This window comes from Pelobates fuscus, chromosome 10 (assembly GCF_036172605.1).
Source record: "Pelobates fuscus isolate aPelFus1 chromosome 10, aPelFus1.pri, whole genome shotgun sequence".
In the NCBI taxonomy this organism is placed as follows: domain Eukaryota; kingdom Metazoa; phylum Chordata; class Amphibia; order Anura; family Pelobatidae; genus Pelobates; species Pelobates fuscus.
In genome coordinates, this window is record NC_086326.1 from 73,642,412 (window position 1) to 73,662,405 (window position 19,994).

At 38.2% G+C, this 19,994-nt stretch overlaps 1 protein-coding gene across 1 annotated transcript; it reads left to right on the forward strand.

Moving 5' to 3' along the window:
* Positions 1 to 450: 450 nt before the first annotated feature.
* Positions 451 to 17,996, forward strand: HELLS (helicase, lymphoid specific). The gene is made up of 22 exons (XM_063434001.1): positions 451 to 602; positions 5,377 to 5,498; positions 7,229 to 7,351; positions 7,661 to 7,720; positions 7,907 to 7,943; positions 8,067 to 8,128; positions 8,232 to 8,273; positions 9,824 to 10,048; positions 10,648 to 10,830; positions 11,305 to 11,448; positions 11,664 to 11,860; positions 11,963 to 12,059; positions 12,250 to 12,411; positions 13,181 to 13,335; positions 13,415 to 13,553; positions 13,757 to 13,840; positions 13,952 to 14,071; positions 14,168 to 14,284; positions 16,224 to 16,383; positions 16,922 to 17,018; positions 17,148 to 17,224; positions 17,621 to 17,996. Exons 1-22 carry the CDS (start codon positions 578 to 580, stop codon positions 17,701 to 17,703), a joined length of 2,511 nt encoding a protein of 836 aa, XP_063290071.1. The 5' UTR covers positions 451 to 577; the 3' UTR covers positions 17,704 to 17,996.
* The last annotated feature ends 1,998 nt before the right edge of the window (positions 17,997 to 19,994 follow it).

The following is a 19,994-nucleotide window of genomic DNA, read 5'->3' on the forward strand; positions in this document are numbered from 1 at the left end:
AAATGAAGATGTAGATAAAAACTACAACGGAAGGTAAAATTAAGAATAGAAATAAAAGTAAATATACAAATAACAATAAAAATGAAAAAGAATATAAATGAGAAAGAAGTGATAGTAAAATTAAAATGAAATAAAGAGTAAAAAATGAAATACAAATAATGTACAGGATATCATGCTGCCCTCACACACTCTGTATTCTACATTTATTATCTATAAGTTCTGAATCTCCAGTTCTAGAACGTGTCACGCTGTGGATACCCCCACCCCCTGACTGTCACGTGACACAGTGTCTCCCTTACACTGGCATAGAGAGAGAGAGAGAGAGAGAGAGAGAGAAAAAAAGGGGAAAAAAACTCGCGCCACACGCAGGAATGCACGGGGAGAAAGTCTCGCGATATTTCCCTCGGTCCGCTGTGCATTCTTCAAAGAGAGCCGAAAGAGTGGGAGGGGCCTTTGCTTCGTCACGTGACTCGAGCGCGCCAGATCCAGAGCTGCTTTGGCGCGAGCCAGCGGGGGTTGAAGGCTGTGCAGAGAGTCCGGTCCGGTAAATCCAGTGTCTGCGGTACCAGCCAACACCATGCCAGTGGAACAGCTCGGCAGCGGTGAGGAAAGGGAGGAGGGGGCTGGCTGAGCGTGATGGGCAGCGCAGTCCTGTAGAGCTAGGATAGGAATGGCAGTCATGTACCATATTCAGCTTTCCATGTTATCCCATGGCTGCAGGGAGAGTGTGTGTGTGACTAGTTCTGGGCAGGGAGGGATTTCGCCCCCATTGTCTAATCTATATTGAGTGCAGATATCTTATTTTACCTGAGAACCACCTTCATCAAGGCAGAACACATGCTATTCTGGGGGACAATTCGTAAAATAAACCGCAATCACCATGGTAACAGACCTGGGGGAAAATTGAATGATTCTGTGGCAAACTTTTAAAGTTTAACATTTTCCATCAGGAACATTAATTCGACTTAAATAGTGACAGCTCCATTTACAGGACATTGCCCCCAGGCATTTCCTCTTGCACTACGCCCAGTGTCCATGTGGACATAGAACATTCTGCCTCAGAATTTTCGTTACTTTGTGTGAAGTTCAAAGTCAGAATGTTCAACATGGTTGCCTGTTAAATGCACCTGTAGAGACCGAGCATGTGCTATTCATGTTGAATAAGAAAAGCATGTCTTGGTTTTTTTTTTAATGACTTGTGGAAGGGCAGTAATAAAACATGCCTGTTAATTATCTAATACAGAAGTTAAATGTTTCTGCAGCGTGCCTATTGAAGGAGTTTTGTTCTGGTGACTAGTGTCCCTTTAATTGTAGTGTGGCATTACATACATTTTGACCTGTGCTCTTATTGTAATCAAATGTTTTTTACTTTTATACCCTTTAATGCTGCACTCATAAGTATATAATTGTTTATCCTGTTATTTCATGTTCTAAAATGGTCCTATCTCCTGAGTACTTGATTCTAGATGTTTGCAGATACATTTCCAGAAATAATGATATAGGATGCAGTCTGAATTTACTTGTTTCATTAAACTGTTCTGATGGGTTGGGCAGCCCCAAGCTATGAAGTTTCATAACTGTTTTATTGGGAGCATCCTCCTCTCTTCTCTCTCCTTTGTCTCTCCCTGTGCTGTGCCTTCCACGTGGAAAAAGAATAGCAACTTTTTTTTTTTTTCTCAATTCTTTATTTTGAAACCGCCATAGTACGATACAAAAGATAGTCACAGGCATTCTGACACAGGGGTTTTAAATAACCGATTACATAGCGCAACAAACACAAGTGCGGTATATCTGGCATTTTTACCATTGTGTTCGTTGTAAGGTGTCTACTGTTTGTAACCGATCTTCTCGAAAATCCCTTTGTTGGGCTGTTGGTTTTTAAAAAATTAAGAGAACGGAAGCCCTGTTGGGCAAAAACATAAACAAAAAATTAAAGCATCAAGAATGCCACTCGTTTCTCTCCAGCTTCAACCGTGGCTTATGTTGGGTCCAGCTCTTAATGTCCCTCGTCAGCAACCCACCGCAGGGCCGCCTAGCCTGTCTAAGCCATCTGTTGCCCAAGTCAACTCATGGTTGCCACATCTTTTCAAAGGGTTGCAGTGTTGTTCACCATACTGTCAGTTTGTCTCTGAGAAAATTTTCTTTAATATGGCTCGTCCACTGTGGTCCCCAGCCATTTCTGAGCTGTTGCATGTCTGAAGAATAGCCACTTTTAACAATATAGTTGAAGACAATAATCTGAAACATCAATTTAAATTCAATATTTTGAAGCCAAAATGTGTATTTGCTGCTTCATTTTTTCCTGCCCCTTCCTCCTAAACTTGGATATATATATATATATATATATATATATATATATATATATATATATATATTTCACCAGCAAAATTCCATAGCACTGTACAATGGGGTGCAATTAGTGATGTGTTCATTAAAGCTCTCCTCTAGTATAAAAGGCCTTGTTACTCAGATTTGTTCAGCAGAAGAGCAAATGTGAAGCAAAGAGTCACCAGGGCTGTCACTATAGAAACAAATGAAATGTTCTTGCTGATTGATCCACTTTAAATGTACTTCATCCATAACCTCCATATTATATATTTTTGGGATCATAGCAAGTTATTTGATACTAAAAGTTCCTCCAATCAGTTATTTAAAAAATATATATATTTTATGCATATCCTATGACAAGGTAGGAACCAAGACAAAATGGAACAGATTGGATGTCAGGGAGGGCAGGATGTGGGGAAGGCATATTACCATTGGCTTTTGTCGCCAACATGCTTTGTGCCCTGATAGATGCCAGATATGCACAGAATTCTTATTGCCCGGCCTGGAAATTTTTGTTTCAAGATTTTAATGACTCCCCATTGATGCTGCTGAGCTATGTAGCTACACTGCCGACAGCAGTGTTTCATAGCAAAATGCTTTCAATAGTCTCCAGGCACTTCAAATCAGTGACGTTGTCAGGGTTCATATGGTATAATCGTTTAATTTGACTGTGACTTGTATGTTGGCTTCTAACATTGAGTATTATCTCTATATCCTGATATACATCTCTCAGGTGCTCTGGATGATTGCAGTATTTAGTTTAGCTCCCATGAGCTGAGCAAACCAGGAAGTTAACAGGACATTTGATCACCTTGAAAGCCAGATTCATTTATAAAAGTGTACATTTTTATTATTTATGAAGTGCTGACAAAAAATCCACAACACTGTAAAATAGCAAACCAGTATTTGAGACCAGACAAGTTGGACGCACAGGAACAGAGGGGTTGAGGGCCCTGCTTACATGTTAGAGGCAGTAGCGCATACACTGTGACACAACAGCTAAGTGTAGGATAGGAAAGTAAGTTGCTAGAATAGTATTCCCTGAGTGCTTTGTGTGGTTTATTTTTTTTATTGTTTTGTTATTTTGATCGTTGTCGGAGAGGAATCATGGTGCAGGGATGGAAAGCTGTTAACAGTTTGATCTGCTTTCCTGAAAAAATTAAAATAAATTTTCAATAATTTTTTTGAAGGAGTCGAGACTAAGTGAAAGTCTGACGGAGAAGGGAAGGGAGTTCCATAGGAATGATGCAGCCCTAGAGAAGTGTTGAAGGCGAGCATCAGAGGTGGGAGTACGAACAGAGGATAGAATTAGGTCTTCGGCAGAGCGCAGGGGCCTAGACTGGAAATACTTGTGTATTAGGGAGGATAGGTAGGTTGGAGCAGCTTTATATAGAGATTTGTAAGCAAGTATCAGAATCTTAAATTGAGCACTATATCTTACTGGAAGCCAATGTAGGAACTGACAAGGGGGGAGGTGCGAGTGGACATGATGAGCCTCGCCTCCGCATTCGTTATAAACTGTAATGGGGAAAGTTGGGAACACGTAAGACAACTGAGAAGTGATTGCAGTAGTCAAGGTGAGAGGATAGCAGCATGGAACAGCACCGTAGCTGCATCCAGTGTTAAATAGGGGCAGATACTTGCTGGGGTTTTTTTTTTTTTTGATGGAAGTAACAGGATTTGATGATTGACTGACCCTGACCTCTCCTTCACCCCTCATGTCCAAAGAGATCACCTAGGCAGCGAGCCTGTGAGGTAAAGCTGATGGTAGCACTGTTGACTTTGAGGGAGACAGACACGGGAGTAGCAGCACTTGAGGAAGGCAAGATCAGAAGTTCTGTTTTGGACAGGTTAAGTTTGCGGAAGTGAGCAGCTATCTATTTGGAGATAGTAGAGAGGCAGCCGCGACACGAGTCAAGAGTGGCGGAGAGAGATCGCTACTGCACACAGATTTGCGTGTCATCCACTTAGAAATTATATTGAAATCCAAACGAGTTGATGAGTTTACCAATGGAGCCAGAATAGATCGAGAACAGCAGGGGACCAAGGACAGAACCATGGGAAACACCAACAGGGTTGTTGGGGAGAAGAGGCAGAGCCAGAGAAAGAAACACTGAATGAGCACTGGAAGAGGTAGGAGGAGCACCAGGAGAGAGCAGTATCTCGACCGAGATAATGGAGGATAAGATGTGCAAAATGGAATATAGGTTTGGGGACTATGGAAACAGTGTCACAGATGTCAGTCCTTTTCAACACTTATGAAGTCCTGTAATCCAGCACTTTGACAGTTACCTCTCTGAAACTGCTCCTTTTTATCTAAAAGCATGGGGGAGGGGACATAGGGTGTGCTGCAATTGAAGTACTCTGCTAATCTAGTGATTCTTTCTTCGCATTACCCACATTTGGTGTCCTCATGTGGACCTTTAAACATCTTAGTGTTACTCTGCATACGTAACAAACAAAAACAAAGCAAAACCTCACCTATACACTGTGCAGCTTGATCCTCCTTTAGTGATATTACTCTCATTGGAGAGGGAGTGATGTCTTAGAGGACCTGTGTGGCGAGGTGGGGTGACATTTCCAGGCTGACTAATGATACTGCCGAAGGGGAAGTTACAAGCTACGTTATCTCTGTATGTTCGGTGTTTCAGTATGAAATGCTGCACATACAGGCTCCAACTACTTCCAAGTACTGGAGTGGTCATGGACTCATTTGGCTGTCTGGCAGCCAGGAGAAGTGTGTCCTTGGCCAAATGTAAACAAACATTAAAAGGTGAAAGGATAGCACCAAAACCACTACAATAATATGATCATCTGCATATTGGCCTTTATTGGTAGCTTTTGCTTTGCTCCATGTTTTGCATTTTATCTTTTCTTGGAACTGGAGTTGAGTTGATTTCATAAGTAGATAACTGAACAAACATGAAAAAACCCATGCTCTGCCCTCAAAGCTTTGCTGTGAAGATAATCCATATGAGAAAATCAGCTCTTTGAAAAGTCAGTCCAGCCATGCTTGAAAAAGTGTTTTATAACCTGTTTTGTTTTTAGGTTCTCCTTCATCAGAGATGGAAGCTCCCTTTGATGAAATGGTCATAACTCCATCCATGTTAAAAGAAGAAGATAAGCTTGAAAAAGCTGGTGAGGTGGAAGAAAAGAAAATGTTGGAAAAGGTAAATTGCTACCTTGGTTTGACCAGGATCACAACTAAACACTTGGATGTTTGTATGGAATTATAGAATCGTGGATGCATGCGTAAACGTGGCTTAATACATTGGCAGCATGTTCTAAAATAGGGCAATTTTATGTTTTTGCTCACTTGTGACAAATTGATGTTCCTTGAAATGTGATAGAAATAACCTTAAAGATAAAGACTAATGTAAATATAGGATTCGTGACCCCCCCTTTGGGAACATAAAACTCTTGAAAACTCGCCTTTTATCCAGCATCGTTGTGGAAGCTGCTCCGCCTGCTGCGAGATCATAATTTCGATGATTTCTGGCCCAACCAAATATGGCGAATGAGCAGCAAAAACCACATTGTGACGAATGGATGCAATTATCGCAGTGCTTTTATGACAACTATCAGCATTCTGTGTCATTGGCTGGGAGTATTAATCATGCAGAATGTGTCAACCAGTAGAGACATGTCTTAAAATGTGTTTTTTTTTTTTTTTCTCCAAAATGGCTATGCTCACATTTGTGGTCTATTAAAGATGAGTAGAATAGGTAAACGTGTGTGTGTGTGTGTGTGTGTGTGTGTATTGATTACTATCCTAGCCCTATCTACATTTTTACCAATTGGTATGCTTTCTGGTGTACTTCTTTGTGTTGTGTAGCTCTCCTCTTGAAGGGGCTGCTGCTTTTCTATAGGTGTGTTGTAGTTTTTGTTTTTTTTGGTGGTTAAGCACACAGCACTTCCTGTTTTTAGCCACAATCTGCACAGCGTTCTGGCATGATAAATGAACACCCAATGAAGGAAATGCCAGGTACATAGAAGAAAAGCTTATTCTTGCTCGACCACATTTGCTCTCATTTCCTTCATGTACTCAAACTAGGTTCTGTGTTATACTGTTAACCTTTTATTCCACATATGTTGTGAAATCTATAATAATTGTAGCAGAGTAAATGGAAAGCTGGATACATGTCTTGCCTGTATCAACACTTTCTCAAACACTCTCTCTTCATCCAATGGCCTATGTTTTAAATTGTAGCGTAAACAACAAATGGGAAGGAGTGGGGGGTGGGGGGGAATCCACTAAATAATGCCTTGTTGGTAAACATGGCTAAAATCTACATACCATGTTATGGTGAATTATAAAATACAAAAAAAATAAAAAATAATCCATACACCTCAATGAGGGGGGGCGCACACATACAAAAAAGCCGCAGAAACCCTTGACGTGTATTGCGTCTATAAACCCTGTTTCTTAACATAAATGACACTCCTGAAACACCGTGCTTTAAATGACTGGAGGACAGGAACATAGGCCCCATTCCCAGCTCCATTCAATAAACTAAGCTGTACTCCTTAGGTGCCTCCATTCCAAACTACGATCGTGGTTCCACCTGCACTAGGCATCAGGGATTGTCCAATATTGCTTTGTTTTTGTTAAAGTTCAATATTGATAATCTGTGCGATAGCGGTTAACTTGTACCGCTCTTCTGTATATTTACAGTTTTGAAAAAAGAAACCCAATTCTGCCGTTAACTGAACATGTTTAATAATAATGTATTTTTTTGTAAATGTTTAATTGAGTGGTAAATGCACAAAATCATTCCTGTCAGATATTTAATGCTTTCAAGAATGTGTTTGTGTAGTGGCTGCAGTCTACAGTAACATCTTTCAAGGATAAAAGGATCTTTTATATGTATATTTATATATATTTTTTTTTTTTTTTTAGGCTCGGATGTCATGGGAAAGGGATTCTAATGAGCTGCGTTATAGGAGACTCCAGCATTTACTTGAAAAGAGCAACATTTATTCCAAGTTCCTCTTAACTAAGATGGAACAGCAGCAACTTGAGGTATTTGAACAGGAAAATAAAAAAATATGTATCCAGGATAACTTTATATTTTTACCGCACCACCAGGATGTCCATTCCCCAAATGGCCTAAGGATAGACTAGTATAGGCATGTGTCCTTTGATCCCAAACTCCCAAAGTTGTCTGCCACAGACTTCACAAGTACAGGAGACCTGTATTCATTTCAATGTCTGCAGAGTACACTCAATACAGTAGCCAATTGTGAAAATATTTTTTTTTAACGTACAGTTTACAGAACTATTTGGGTTGATTTTTATGTATATTTGAAGGCGTATTTTATTTTCAATTAGGAAACAAAAAGGAAAGAAAAACTTGAAAAAAAGAAACAGAAGCAGGGTGAATCTGCAACGGTAACATTCTTTTAAGTTTTTGTATGTTGTCTGCTATGTCTATATTAAGAGCTTTGTGGCTTTTTTGGTTTGCACAGCGCATGGATCTAGAATCCATATTATATGGACTGCTTTATTAATTTGTACTTCAGTTTTAATTGTAATACTAACTTCCTTTATTTGTCTTTGATTTATTTTCTTTTAAAGGCAAAAAAGCAAGCAACTCAGAATGAAGATCAATCTGGTGCGTTTTGTGTGTACCTATTTTATAAGCTTGTAAATGAGTTTTAACTTTCAATTTAGTATTTCTCTATGCAGAAGCGGTAGAACAAATCTTAATTGTGTGTGGGGTTTTTGTAAAATTTAGATCCTAAGAAGAAAAGGCAAAGAGACGAAACTTATAGTATTTCAGACGTGATGTCTAAAGAGGTAAAGTACTTTTTTATAAGAAGATTGTATTTATTCCTACTGTTGATGATCCTTATTGCTCGTTTATTTACAGTGTAAAACAGCTACACATTCTCTTTCTTAGGAAATCTTATCAGTGTCAAAGAAAAGCAAGGTTGATATGCAGGTATGTACCACAATTTGGGATGTTTTGTGTAAGCAGGGCAAAGTGCTGGGTATCTTTATAAAGCAAAGCTGTAGTATGTAATATCTCGTGTGTAGTTTGTGTATTTCTCACGGTCAACATTATAACCTCAGTGTAGACTCATCTGAAACCTTTACAATAATTTCTTTTCATGGTTTGCCTCTGATGTATTATGGGGAATATGACCTTTAGAGTGAGCATTCTAAACAAATGAAACATTTGACATGCAAGATCTTTAGTTACAGTACACTGACACTCTGTATAAAACAATTGCATGTAACCTGCTTGGAAGGATATGGTGTCAGCGTGTGTTACCCATATTTTTTTATTTATTTTTCTTGAATAAAATAGTTTCTGCCCTGGACAATTTAAACATAGGTGCAGTTGCCTTGCAGTGGTGGGTTGCACAGGTTCATGAGAACCAATATTGGCTCATTAACTGCAAAAAAACAAACCTCCAAACAAAACTAAGTGAGCTACTGATTCGATATCTGCTATTGCCATGCTCCTTGCTTAGGTGGGCTGGAATGGTCTCACTTTTGTTTGCACTCGAAGTGGAAACACATTATATTGAGTGATGAATCAAGTGACTATCAGAAAAACATGTGGTGGTTTTAGCCATTTTTAAAAACTCAGGGCAGAATAATGGGAAGTATTTCCCCCACTCCGCTCTGTGGTTTTTGACTAGGTCCCTTCCTTCTTATGAAGGAACATATGAATTTTTTGGGCTCCCCTGTTTTGGTTAACATTTTAGAAAAGACCCTTCAGATCCATACAATGTTTTTGAAGCTTTTGACTGGATGGAACAGAGCTTTGACCGTGGCCAAATCAGACACCTTTTGAGCGCAATTGCAGATGGGAGTCAGTGCTAAGGTCAAATTGCCCACAGATACTCAGCCTCACAATGTTTCCTTTGGCTTATTGAAAGCAAAATCCAGCACTGGTGTTGCTAGATTGACCAACTGATTGGAAAGCCATATCAGAATGGTAAAGACCGTTATTGCAGCCAAAAAGTCACACTGCACACAGGAACAATTCCGTATTCCAAATGCACCCACAATTCCTCAACTCTATGTGTGGACTATGTGCCTGTCCTGTTTCAATAATTTCCTCCGTAGTTACTACCTTAATGTAAATTTATAATCTCCTGCCATTTTGAATAATGTAGGGTCTTCCTTGAACTAGCTCTATAACAGATCTCATTGGTCTCTGTTGTGACTTCTTTAAAGTGCTCTATCTACTGGCTATACCTGTTCAGACTAGTAGCATCAAGTTCAAATTATACTGCTCAAAAATTTGAAAAATCTCATGCTTATTAACTATAGTGATAACCCAAAGTGAATTTTAAAGTCAAAATGACAAACTGTAAAAATTGAGTGCGCTATGTAATCAATTTGAATTCTCACTTTTGTAAATAACATTGTATGTAGAAGTGGTTGCTTTTTAAAGTGTTTACCTCTGACCTCTACTTTGGGGCCTGTTCCAACACTCTTCCGTAGATGAGCAAGTAATAAACAATTTCTGACTTACAGGATGAAAAGTCTCCTAGCAAACTCAACACCGAAGACCTAGAGAAAAATGGAGACTCTAACAGTGTCATTAAAGACCGTTTATCCCAAGCAGTGAGGCACAATGCCAAACATCTACTTGACCCAACACGAACAGTAGATGGGAAGCCTGTGCCTTATCAACAGCCAAAGTACTTTATTGGTGGGATAATGCGATGGTACCAGGTGGAAGGCATGGAGTGGCTCAGGGTAGGTTTCCTGTTCTACTCAGATTCTGGTTGGTATGCAATTGGTATGCAAACGCAGAGTACTAGCATAACATTTACAGTGGTAGTTATTCTGAACAGAGGGTTAGATTGAATAACTTATTGTCACAGTTGGTGCCATTTGCTATAATCTGACAGTTGTGTTGGCTGCAGCAGGAGTGATCAAATGGTTTTTACTAATCTTAGAGCTGGCAAAGCACCTTGAATATTTTAAATAAAAAAAAAAAATGTGCATATGTATATATATTTTTTTTTTTCCCAATGGTCTGCATGTTTACGTCATGCATAGCATGACTTCCCCAGACTCGCCCATTGCGCTTTCTTTTTGCGGTTCGTGTTTTAAAGGGATAGGGACCTAATAAGGAACAGTCGAACATTAAAAATGAGTAAATGTTAGTATTTCTTAATTTTTTTTTTTTTTTAAAAGCATGTACCTCTCTAACCCTATCATAGACAGTCCATAGGGTTGTCTAGATCGGTCTCCTTGGTTTGAAACTTTTTTGTAAATTTGCTTAGTGTTATCGTTCAAATCTAACCTTTTTTTTTTTTTATTATTATTTTTTTTTTCCTGTTTTAATGCAGATGCTCTGGGAAAATGGAATCAATGGCATATTGGCTGACGAAATGGGTCTAGGAAAGACTGTACAGTGTATTGCCACAATATCCATGATGGTTGAGAGAGGAGTACCAGGGCCTTTTCTTGTTTGTGGCCCATTGTCCACTCTTCCTAACTGGATGTCTGAGTTTAAACGATTTTCCCCTGAGGTTTGTCATCCTTTTATATAACTTTACAGCGGAACACGCAGAAAGTAACAACACGTTCCCCGCCTTCACCCCCCCCCCCTTTTCTTTCCATTAAGACTTACTTCCTTCTGCCATCAATTTGTGTCTTGTACAGAACTCTTGCGTAAACTGTAAGCAAATTATAAAACTGTATGTATTTCAGCATAAGGACTTGGAAGCTAGTTAAATATTTATAGCAAGCACACTGGTGATCGTAAAACAGCAAAAAATATAAAGTTTTTTGTTTTTATATTGTAGACTAGTTTAACATTAAAGATTCTTTTTGCACCCTGTGCTAGTCATTCACACAGAAATGTGTCTTTCCTAGCTGTGAATTTGTTAATGTTGCAGTCACTCTCTGCATGCTGTAGTTAGTACCTATTAAGAATGTATGTTGCAAATATTATCTTTTTTTTTTTTTTTTTTTTTAAATGGTTTAAACTTCCTATCCTTCAGATTCCTGTTATTCTCTACCATGGAAACCCGCAAGAACGTCGTGCATTGGCACGAAAAATTAATCAGCGCCATGGCTCTTTGAAGATCCATCCAGTGGTGGTAACTTCTTTTGAGATTGCAATGAGAGATCGCCCTGCTTTACAGGTAATTTTTGGTATTTCCCCTTTTTTGTGTAAAAGGTACTAACTTATTTTTTTTCTTATTTTTTTTTATCATAAGGACTGCAATTTCAACTTTAGAAGTGCTAGTACATAGAAATCTGATATTGGGGTTTTATTTTTGACTGTTTATAGGCAAAGGGCGTGTGCTTTGACAGCCTATTGTATGTTCAAAATCTTTGTTTTCCCTTCCACGTCTAGCGTACATCCTGGAAGTACATGATTTTGGATGAAGGGCACAGGATTAAAAATATGAACTGTCGTCTTATTCAGGAATTGAAACTTTTTCATTCTGACAACAAGCTACTTTTGACTGGCACACCTCTACAAAACAATCTAGCAGAATTGTGGTCTCTTCTTAACTTTTTACTGCCTGATGTGTTTGATGACCTGAGGAGGTAAGTGAGTCTCTAAATCTGGAATGAGAATGGATTTATGAAAAACACCAACATTTGAGTAAAGGTGTGTGAAACTCTATAAACTCTGCTTTCTCCTGATAGCTTTGAAGCATGGTTTGATATAACTGGAATAACGCAAAATGCTGCAGACATTGTAGCCAAGGAACGAGAGCAGAACATTCTACACATGTTGCACCAGGTATCATAAAATGTCAATCTAAACTTTCTTTACTAAATTAAGTTTGGATTCATAGGGGGATCTACTACTTGGCAGTCTACGTTGTATAAAGGAATCTTTTCTTTTATGTATACCTGTAATAATGCATAAGACTCATTTTTTTTTTTTTTTTTTGATGTGCAATGGATCATTTGAATGTGTTTCTTTGTAGATTTTGACTCCATTCTTACTGAGAAGACTGAAGTGTGATGTTACACTGGAGGTACCTCCTAAGCGTGAAGTTATAGTTTATGCACCTCTGACCCAAAAACAAGAAACTTTCTATAAAGCAATTGTTAATCGGACAATTGAAAACATGCTTGGAGTGAATAAGGTGAGATACAGCATGTTCCTTAACCCCTTAAGGACACATGACATGTGTGACATGTCATAATTCCCTTTTATTCCAGAAGTTTGGTCCTTAAGGGGTTAAGCTGTTAAATTGTCACGGCTATCTGCTGAAAAGAGACATGTGTCCCTCAAGTTCAGTCTTTCTCACATCTGTGTTTGCTATTGATCCAAAAAAGTTTGAAGCACTTTCAAATTTGCAACAAACTAGGGGGAAAAAAAATCCTTATTGGTGCCAGAATGGCAGTCAGCTTTATCTTTGGATCAAGAAGCCATTACCCAACAAATTAAAAAAAATATATCCCTAAATATTGTTTTAGCAAGTCTTCATTCAATTGCTGTTTAAACATCTATATAGACACTGATGTATTTATATTGTTAAATGCAGATATTGGGGTATATACAGATATTAAAATATAAAAAAATTGTTACTGTGCATCTAACATGTCTGTCTTTGCGCTGCTGATTTTGATTTGGACTGTGATTTGTGGTCCTTTGGTCAAATGCAACCAGGACACAACTAGGAGCATTAGAATATATGCTTACTGGAGTAAGCTGAAGTTCTCAGCCAACCAGAATGGCCAAAATTAGGGGATGTTGTAATGGATTAAAGTGCAGGAAATGTATTTCGGGTGAACTTTAGTATATTTTTAAAGTGTTTGGATATTTTTTATTTTATATATATATATATATATATATATGTGTGTGTGTTTGTGTGTATATGTGTATGTTTTAACTGTTGTAATGTCTTTTAGAAAACTGATACAATAATAGCATCCCCTGCTGGTGGAAGAGGTAAGAGACGGAGTCGCAAAGTGGTTAATTATTCAGAGCTGGACAAGGACACTCCAAATGATTTAGAAAAACTGATCAGCAAACTTATTAAACAGCAAGAACAACAAGAAGAAAGGTAAATATTAACCAGAAAAAATAGCATGTTTATTTTTAGTTTTGGAACGCTTTTTGATTTGAAACATTGTTTCCTCTAGACCGGTGGTTGATGTAAGCCTTCCGGTAGATGCAGAAGTGAATATCAAAATGAAAAATGTTATGATGCTGTTGAGGAAATGCTGTAATCATCCATATTTAATAGAGTACCCTCTAGACCCAGGAACACAGAGTTTTAAGGTATGAACCCTTCCATACATTGTTTAGAGGTTCTTTTCTTTTTTCCTTGTACAGTTTGGAGTATAAACTTAAAACGCACATTTTAAGCATAAACCCATGAACTTTTATTTATTTGTTTTAGATTTTATTTTATTGAAAATAAGTCTTGGGCTAGGCTTACATGTGGATGTGGTTTTTATTCAATAACTTTTTTTTTTTTTTAGGTTGATAAAGAACTGGTGAATAGTTCTGGAAAATTCCTTGTCTTGGATAGACTATTACCAGAGATGAAAACGAGAGGACACAAGGTATGCTAAATGAATGTGACAAATGCAAAATTAGACCAGTGAATCTGACAGTTCTTTCACTTGTGTGCTTTTTTTTTTTGTTCTGTATTCATCTGGTTTTCTTCTTTGTAGGTGTTAATATTTTCACAGATGACTATGATGTTGGATATATTAATGGACTACTGCTATTACAAAAAATTCAAGTTCAGCAGGTTAGATGGATCCATGTCATACGGCGAAAGAGAAGAGAATGTAAGGATTTCAAAATGTTAAATATATTGTGTTCCAAAAATTAAAGTAACAATCCCTCTCAATTTCATGTTTGTGTTTCTCCCCAATTTCCTAAAGATGCGGAATTTTAACACCGACCCAGATGTCTTCATCTTCCTGGTTAGCACTCGTGCAGGGGGATTAGGTATCAACTTGACTGCTGCTGATACAGTCATCATATACGACAGTGACTGGGTAAGTATCTTTTACTATTGGTTTAGTACACTGCATAATCTGAGAAAGATGTATGCAATAAGTACGATTTAAAAAAAAAAAATTTTAACCCCTTAGTGACCAGACAGTTTTTCCATTTTCTTACCGTTAAGGACCAGGGCTCTTTTTTTTTTTAAATTTCTGCTTTGTGTTTAGCTGTAATTTTCCTCTTACTCGTTTACTGTATATACACATATTATAGACTTTTTGTATTTTTTTTTTCTTCTCGCCATTAAATGATCTTTCTAAAGATACCATTATTTTCATCATCATATATTTTTTTATAAAACGCACCTTTTCTAACTGACACCCAAAATCTGTTACACATCTACAACCGCCAAACACCCGTGCTAATTAGTGTCTAAATTTTGTCCTGAGTTTAGAAATACCCAATGTTAACATGTTCTTAGCTTTTTTGCAAAGTTATAGGGCAATAAGTACAAGTAGCACTTTGCTATTTCCAAGCCATTTATTTATTTATATATATTTTCAAAATTAACACAAATTACATTGTAAGACTATCTGTCAGGAATCCCTGAAGAACTCATCACATGTATATAATTTTTAAAAGACAACCGTAGGTATTAAATTTGGGGTATCTTGACTCTTTTCATGCAACCCTTTTTCGACCATTCTATGCCAAATAAAAAAAAAAGATTTTTAAAGATACATGTACGGATAACTTTAAGGGTTACTGCCAAAGGAACACCCCAATATGTGTTCAGCAACATCTTCTGAGTACAGGGATACCCCCATGTATAGGTACGTCGGGTTCTCTGGGCATTAAAAGACTTGGAAATTTCACAGCTGGTCATCATGCACCCATGTCCTACTTGGGGCATTTTTGAAGCCGGCTAAAAAGTAGACACCCTAGGGTATTTCAAATGGTGGGATTTTAACACTTTCCATGCACTCATTTTACCACCAGTCTTTTGGAGTAGTCATTTTCTTTTTCTTTTTTTCTCTCTCAAATTATACTTTAGGCATGGATTCTCAGTTCCTGTTGCTGACCAAGAATACCCCAATATGTAGACAATATATAGGCACTAAATATGCCCTAAAAAATGAAAATTAATACTTATCTCAAAGATATAGTGCGACAGCCTCCCAGGTCACTACCCAGAAAAGATTACCTTTACCTTTACACAGCAAGAATACAAGACAACAAAGGAATTTGGGATACGGCTGTAAATCTAAAATAAACAAAATGCATACCTAGTGTAATACAATTGGGAAAAAAAACAGTTGTATAAATGTAATGCACTCCCAAGATTACGTGAAAATAAAGCTCTAGGGTGCCTCCCCAGATAGTAGTGGGGGGGCCCAAATGATCCCTTCTGTTGTTTACCGATGGATACACAATGCAGGACTCCAGTGATGGTGAAAAAATGGCAGTTTTATTGATAGGGTGAAAAAAATTCCACCAAATAATTATAAAATATATAAAATGCCAATAGGACCTAATGAAAATTAACCCCACCATGGCATACCATTTGTAAGAGTAGACAACCCACGTAAGTGAGGAGTTATGGGATTCCCTGCTCTAGTGCGTTCGTCTATGTTCGGGGAAGTTTCCCACGAACATAGACATGCGCACTAGAGCAGGGAATCCCTACGACTGCTCGCACTTACGTGTAATTCCCTTAGAGCTGCTGGAAGCGATCACGATCGCTTCCAACACTCAGGTTTGCAGCGGACGTAAGCGATCCTTAAGGACTTTTTTTTTTTTTTTTTTTTTTTTTTTTGGGACGTACCTCATACGTCCGTGACCCTTTAGGGGTTAACTAGTACTAAATTAATAACCACACACTCATCTGGATAGTGTTTAATAGAACTTCACTATTTTGGAGCTTATTGTAAATAAGGGTTTCTGTTCTATGTTGGGGTTTTGTTTTACTAATGTCTTCATTTCATTTGCCAGAATCCACAAGCTGATCTACAAGCCCAAGATAGATGTCATCGAATTGGGCAGACCAAACCTGTTGTAGTCTATCGTCTTGTGACTGCAAACACTATTGACCAAAAAATTGTTGAGAGAGCTGCAGCAAAAAGAAAACTAGAGAAACTGGTCATTCACAAGAGTAAGTTGTTTATAGTATGTTCTTCATAAGCCATGTTTGTACAAAGAATATGTACTATTCTAGTAACCTTCTCACAGGTTCCCTTTCAGGGGACATTTGAGACGTTCAGGACTGTGTATTCATGATGTACCTAAGCCATATTTAAGATTTTAATTTATGTACAACTGCCCCCCATTTTTAAATTTTTTTTATTATTGCATACACACCAGTCTGTCGTTATCAGGAGTTCTGAATAGACTGTCAGCAAAAAAACTCTTTAAATGTTTTAGAATGCAGCTAGAAAGAATAATGTTGGTAACCTTCCAATGCTACCATCCATCTGGTTGAACATAGTGTTTAAAAGCTTTGTGCATTCATAACTTCTAATGTTAAGTATGTTCACAAAATCTCACATTTGAAAGAAATAAGCTGCAAACGTATGCCTTAGTTTTGTGTAATGATACTTTAATGTGCATGAGTGGTCACATAATCTATAATTCTCTCTTCCTCCTCTCCCTCCAATCCACTTTTGGAAATAAAACCATTTTCTTACCTTTAGACAAATTCAAAGGTGGACAAACTGGCATGAACCAGTCAAAGAGCTGCTTAGATCCCAAAGAACTGATGGAGTTGCTGGAATCTCGCGATTATGAGAGGTAGGTAAACCGTGATGTAAAATTTTTCCAACATTTCTACAATTGCGGGTGCTATGGCTTTGTGTAATGGGCCTGCTTTTTTTTTCCTGCCCAACTGAGGTCATATTTTCTCAATTTTCCTCCTATCAGGGAAGTTAAAGGATCAACTGAGAAAGTGATTAGCGACAAAGACTTGGAACTGCTACTGGACAGAAGTGACCTTGTTGGTGAGTTAACTTATGGCTCTTTGAACATACATGCACTTTCTAGTTCCTTGCAGATAAACTACAAATAGAGTTCTGTGTGCTCATTATGTAGAACCACTGTGTTGAGAGTTTACTTTAAAAACTGCTGCAGTTTTTTGTTTTTTTTGCAAATGGACTATGGTTTACAGAAATAGGCTCTTATGCATACTGTAATTATGGAGAAACTGTAAATTGATTTGATTGCGTCCACCTGTAACTTAATTCATATTAATCTTGTGTAGATTAAATGTAGTCTGTTGTATTAAACACACTGCCAGTTTCTACATACTCTTTGCAAGGGAACTTGTCTTAGTTGTTTGTTCAAACAATGTCTGCCCTCTCAAACATCATGTGGAATCTTTATTTTTTTATTTTTAGCACAAATGAAAGACAATGTTCTAGCTCAAAAAGCCAAGCATGGGGTGTTCAAACTTGTTGAAGATGAAGATGCCACTGTGTAACAGGAATCTAAAGAGCGACCTTTCCAATGAATACTGACCATACTAGAACCTACTTAGGACTTTTAACCCAGTTTAATGTGCAAATAGCTTTATGAATCTGCAAAATGTTCTAGTGAAATAGAAGAGGACTTCAGATATCCTCATGCTTATTACTGCACTTTTACTTGAATTCAAGATCACTGTCATGAACACTCTTCCTGTGGAAGCCTTTCTAATTACATGTCTACTGTATTTTTGTTTCAAATAATTGTTATATTGAAATTTGTGTTTAATTAAAAATCATTTTAAATGTGCTGTGTGTCTAGAAGAGTTCTTGAACACTGTCTACTTACATTTTGGCTTTCAAATACTTGCATTGCCTAACTATGGCAGAATACATTTTTCACCTAAATAAAATTTCTATAAACCACTTTAAAGGGACACTCCCCTTCGCCTCCCCCTCCTCTTTCTGGCAAGGTGTGGGCTGAATGGAAGGGTTAATTCTGAGAAGATGCCAGATATGCACAGTCAGCTGTAAACTGGCTAATGACTGCTGGGGATGGCAAAGTGCTCAAAGTCTGTATTTGCTGCATATAAAGACTGAAGCACCATGACAGCTTAGTCACTGGACTAGTCATGCTGCTACAAATGTTTCAAAGCAGACAATCCCTTAAACACTTGTTATTGACGATTGTTTTGCAATTCAAGACAAAATCTGTATTTATCCCTTCAGATTAGAGGCAGTGCTTTGCAACAGGGATTTCTAATCTGGAGGGGGGAAAAATAGGCAGGCAATCCTCAAAACTCTTTTAAATACCTAACCCCATTACATTTTGCACTATAAATTGCCACTTACCCCAAACAGCCCCAGTTCTTTGCCTGCGTTCGGCAGAGGAGGGTGTCAGGTTTTTCCCCAGCAGTAAGGTGAGAGGGCTGAGGCTCTGCTTCATTTTTTCGGAAGATCTGCCAGGGTTAAGCACGCCGGACGCCTGCATCTCCCCTGTTTTTATTTGATCCGTCGGCAGGGCCGGGCAGACTATGGTGCGCATGCGTGTGCTAGTTGGGAGGTGCTGGCAGTGGAACAAACCAACATTTTGGTTTCCTGGTCTTAAAAGGCTATTTAACAAGCAGCAACTGTTTGCCAGGTGCACTCAGAATCTGTTGCAAGTGTGTTCTCACCTGCCCTCCAACACACTTCAAGGCCATTTAAGGTAAGACTTTTTGCTTTTACCTTAAGTGAGTCTAGCCTGAATTGTAGTTTTTTTTTTTTTTATATTTTGTTCAGCTTTTCTCTTTCACTTCAGTATGTCTAATCCTGAGACTGCGGAGAGAGCGGGAAATGGTCTGCAAAATCTAAACACTTAAACTGTGCTGCATTTTCCCAACCGATGCCAGATGGATAGAAGCGCAAAATCTGTTCCATTTGTACTAAAGAGGCTTCTGAAGAAGCAAAGAAATTGGAAATTACTACTTTCCTAAGTTGGTTTCAGCAAAGTCTGCAACAAAAATTTGTTGAAATGCATACTGCAGCTGTTCAGTCTGCTCAGGCCTCTGCTTCCCAGGATTCTCCAGTAATAAATCCGGCTAAGAAAAGATCCTGGGATTTCTGAAGTAAGCTCTGTTATGTCAGAATCAAGAGATGAGGATTCTAGTGATTCTTCTGATGAATTTTCCTTTCCAGAGGAATCTATTGGTAAAGGATACCAGTGCCTGATGGGTGATTAAGGAACAGTTCAGGAGCAAAGGAAAGAAATCCAAGGTTTTTCCTTTGCATCCAGTTAAAGGATTTAATTCTAAGGGAATAGAAATAAAAGGCTTCCTTCCTGGGAATTTCCAAACACTTTTTAAAGCTCCCTTTGCCATCAATGAGGATCCAGAGTGCCTCTTAGATCCTTTACCATCAGCGGACGTCTCTAAAGCTCAGCTGGGAAAGACCACTTTACATAAAGGGGATTCGAGTGGCTTAAAAGATGCCATGGAAAAACTTATCTATTCTTCCTTAAAGAAACTGTCTCCTCAACATCTCAATCCAAAGCACTGATTGCAGGTACTTCAGTGGCAAAGGCACATAAACATTGGCCGGAAGGATTAGAAAAGATTTATGCGGGTGAATCCAAAGAAGATCCAGTCAAGTTGTTACAAAATATCAAGATGGCATCTTACTTTCTAGATGATTCCTCTTAAACCCATAGTCTTAGCAGAGATCTTCAGACTATATCTATGGTGGCAAGAAGAGCAGTATGGTTAAGAAACCGGTCGGCTGATTCAGCATCCAAAAATTCTTTGACCTTTTTGAACCAGGCAGATGTTTT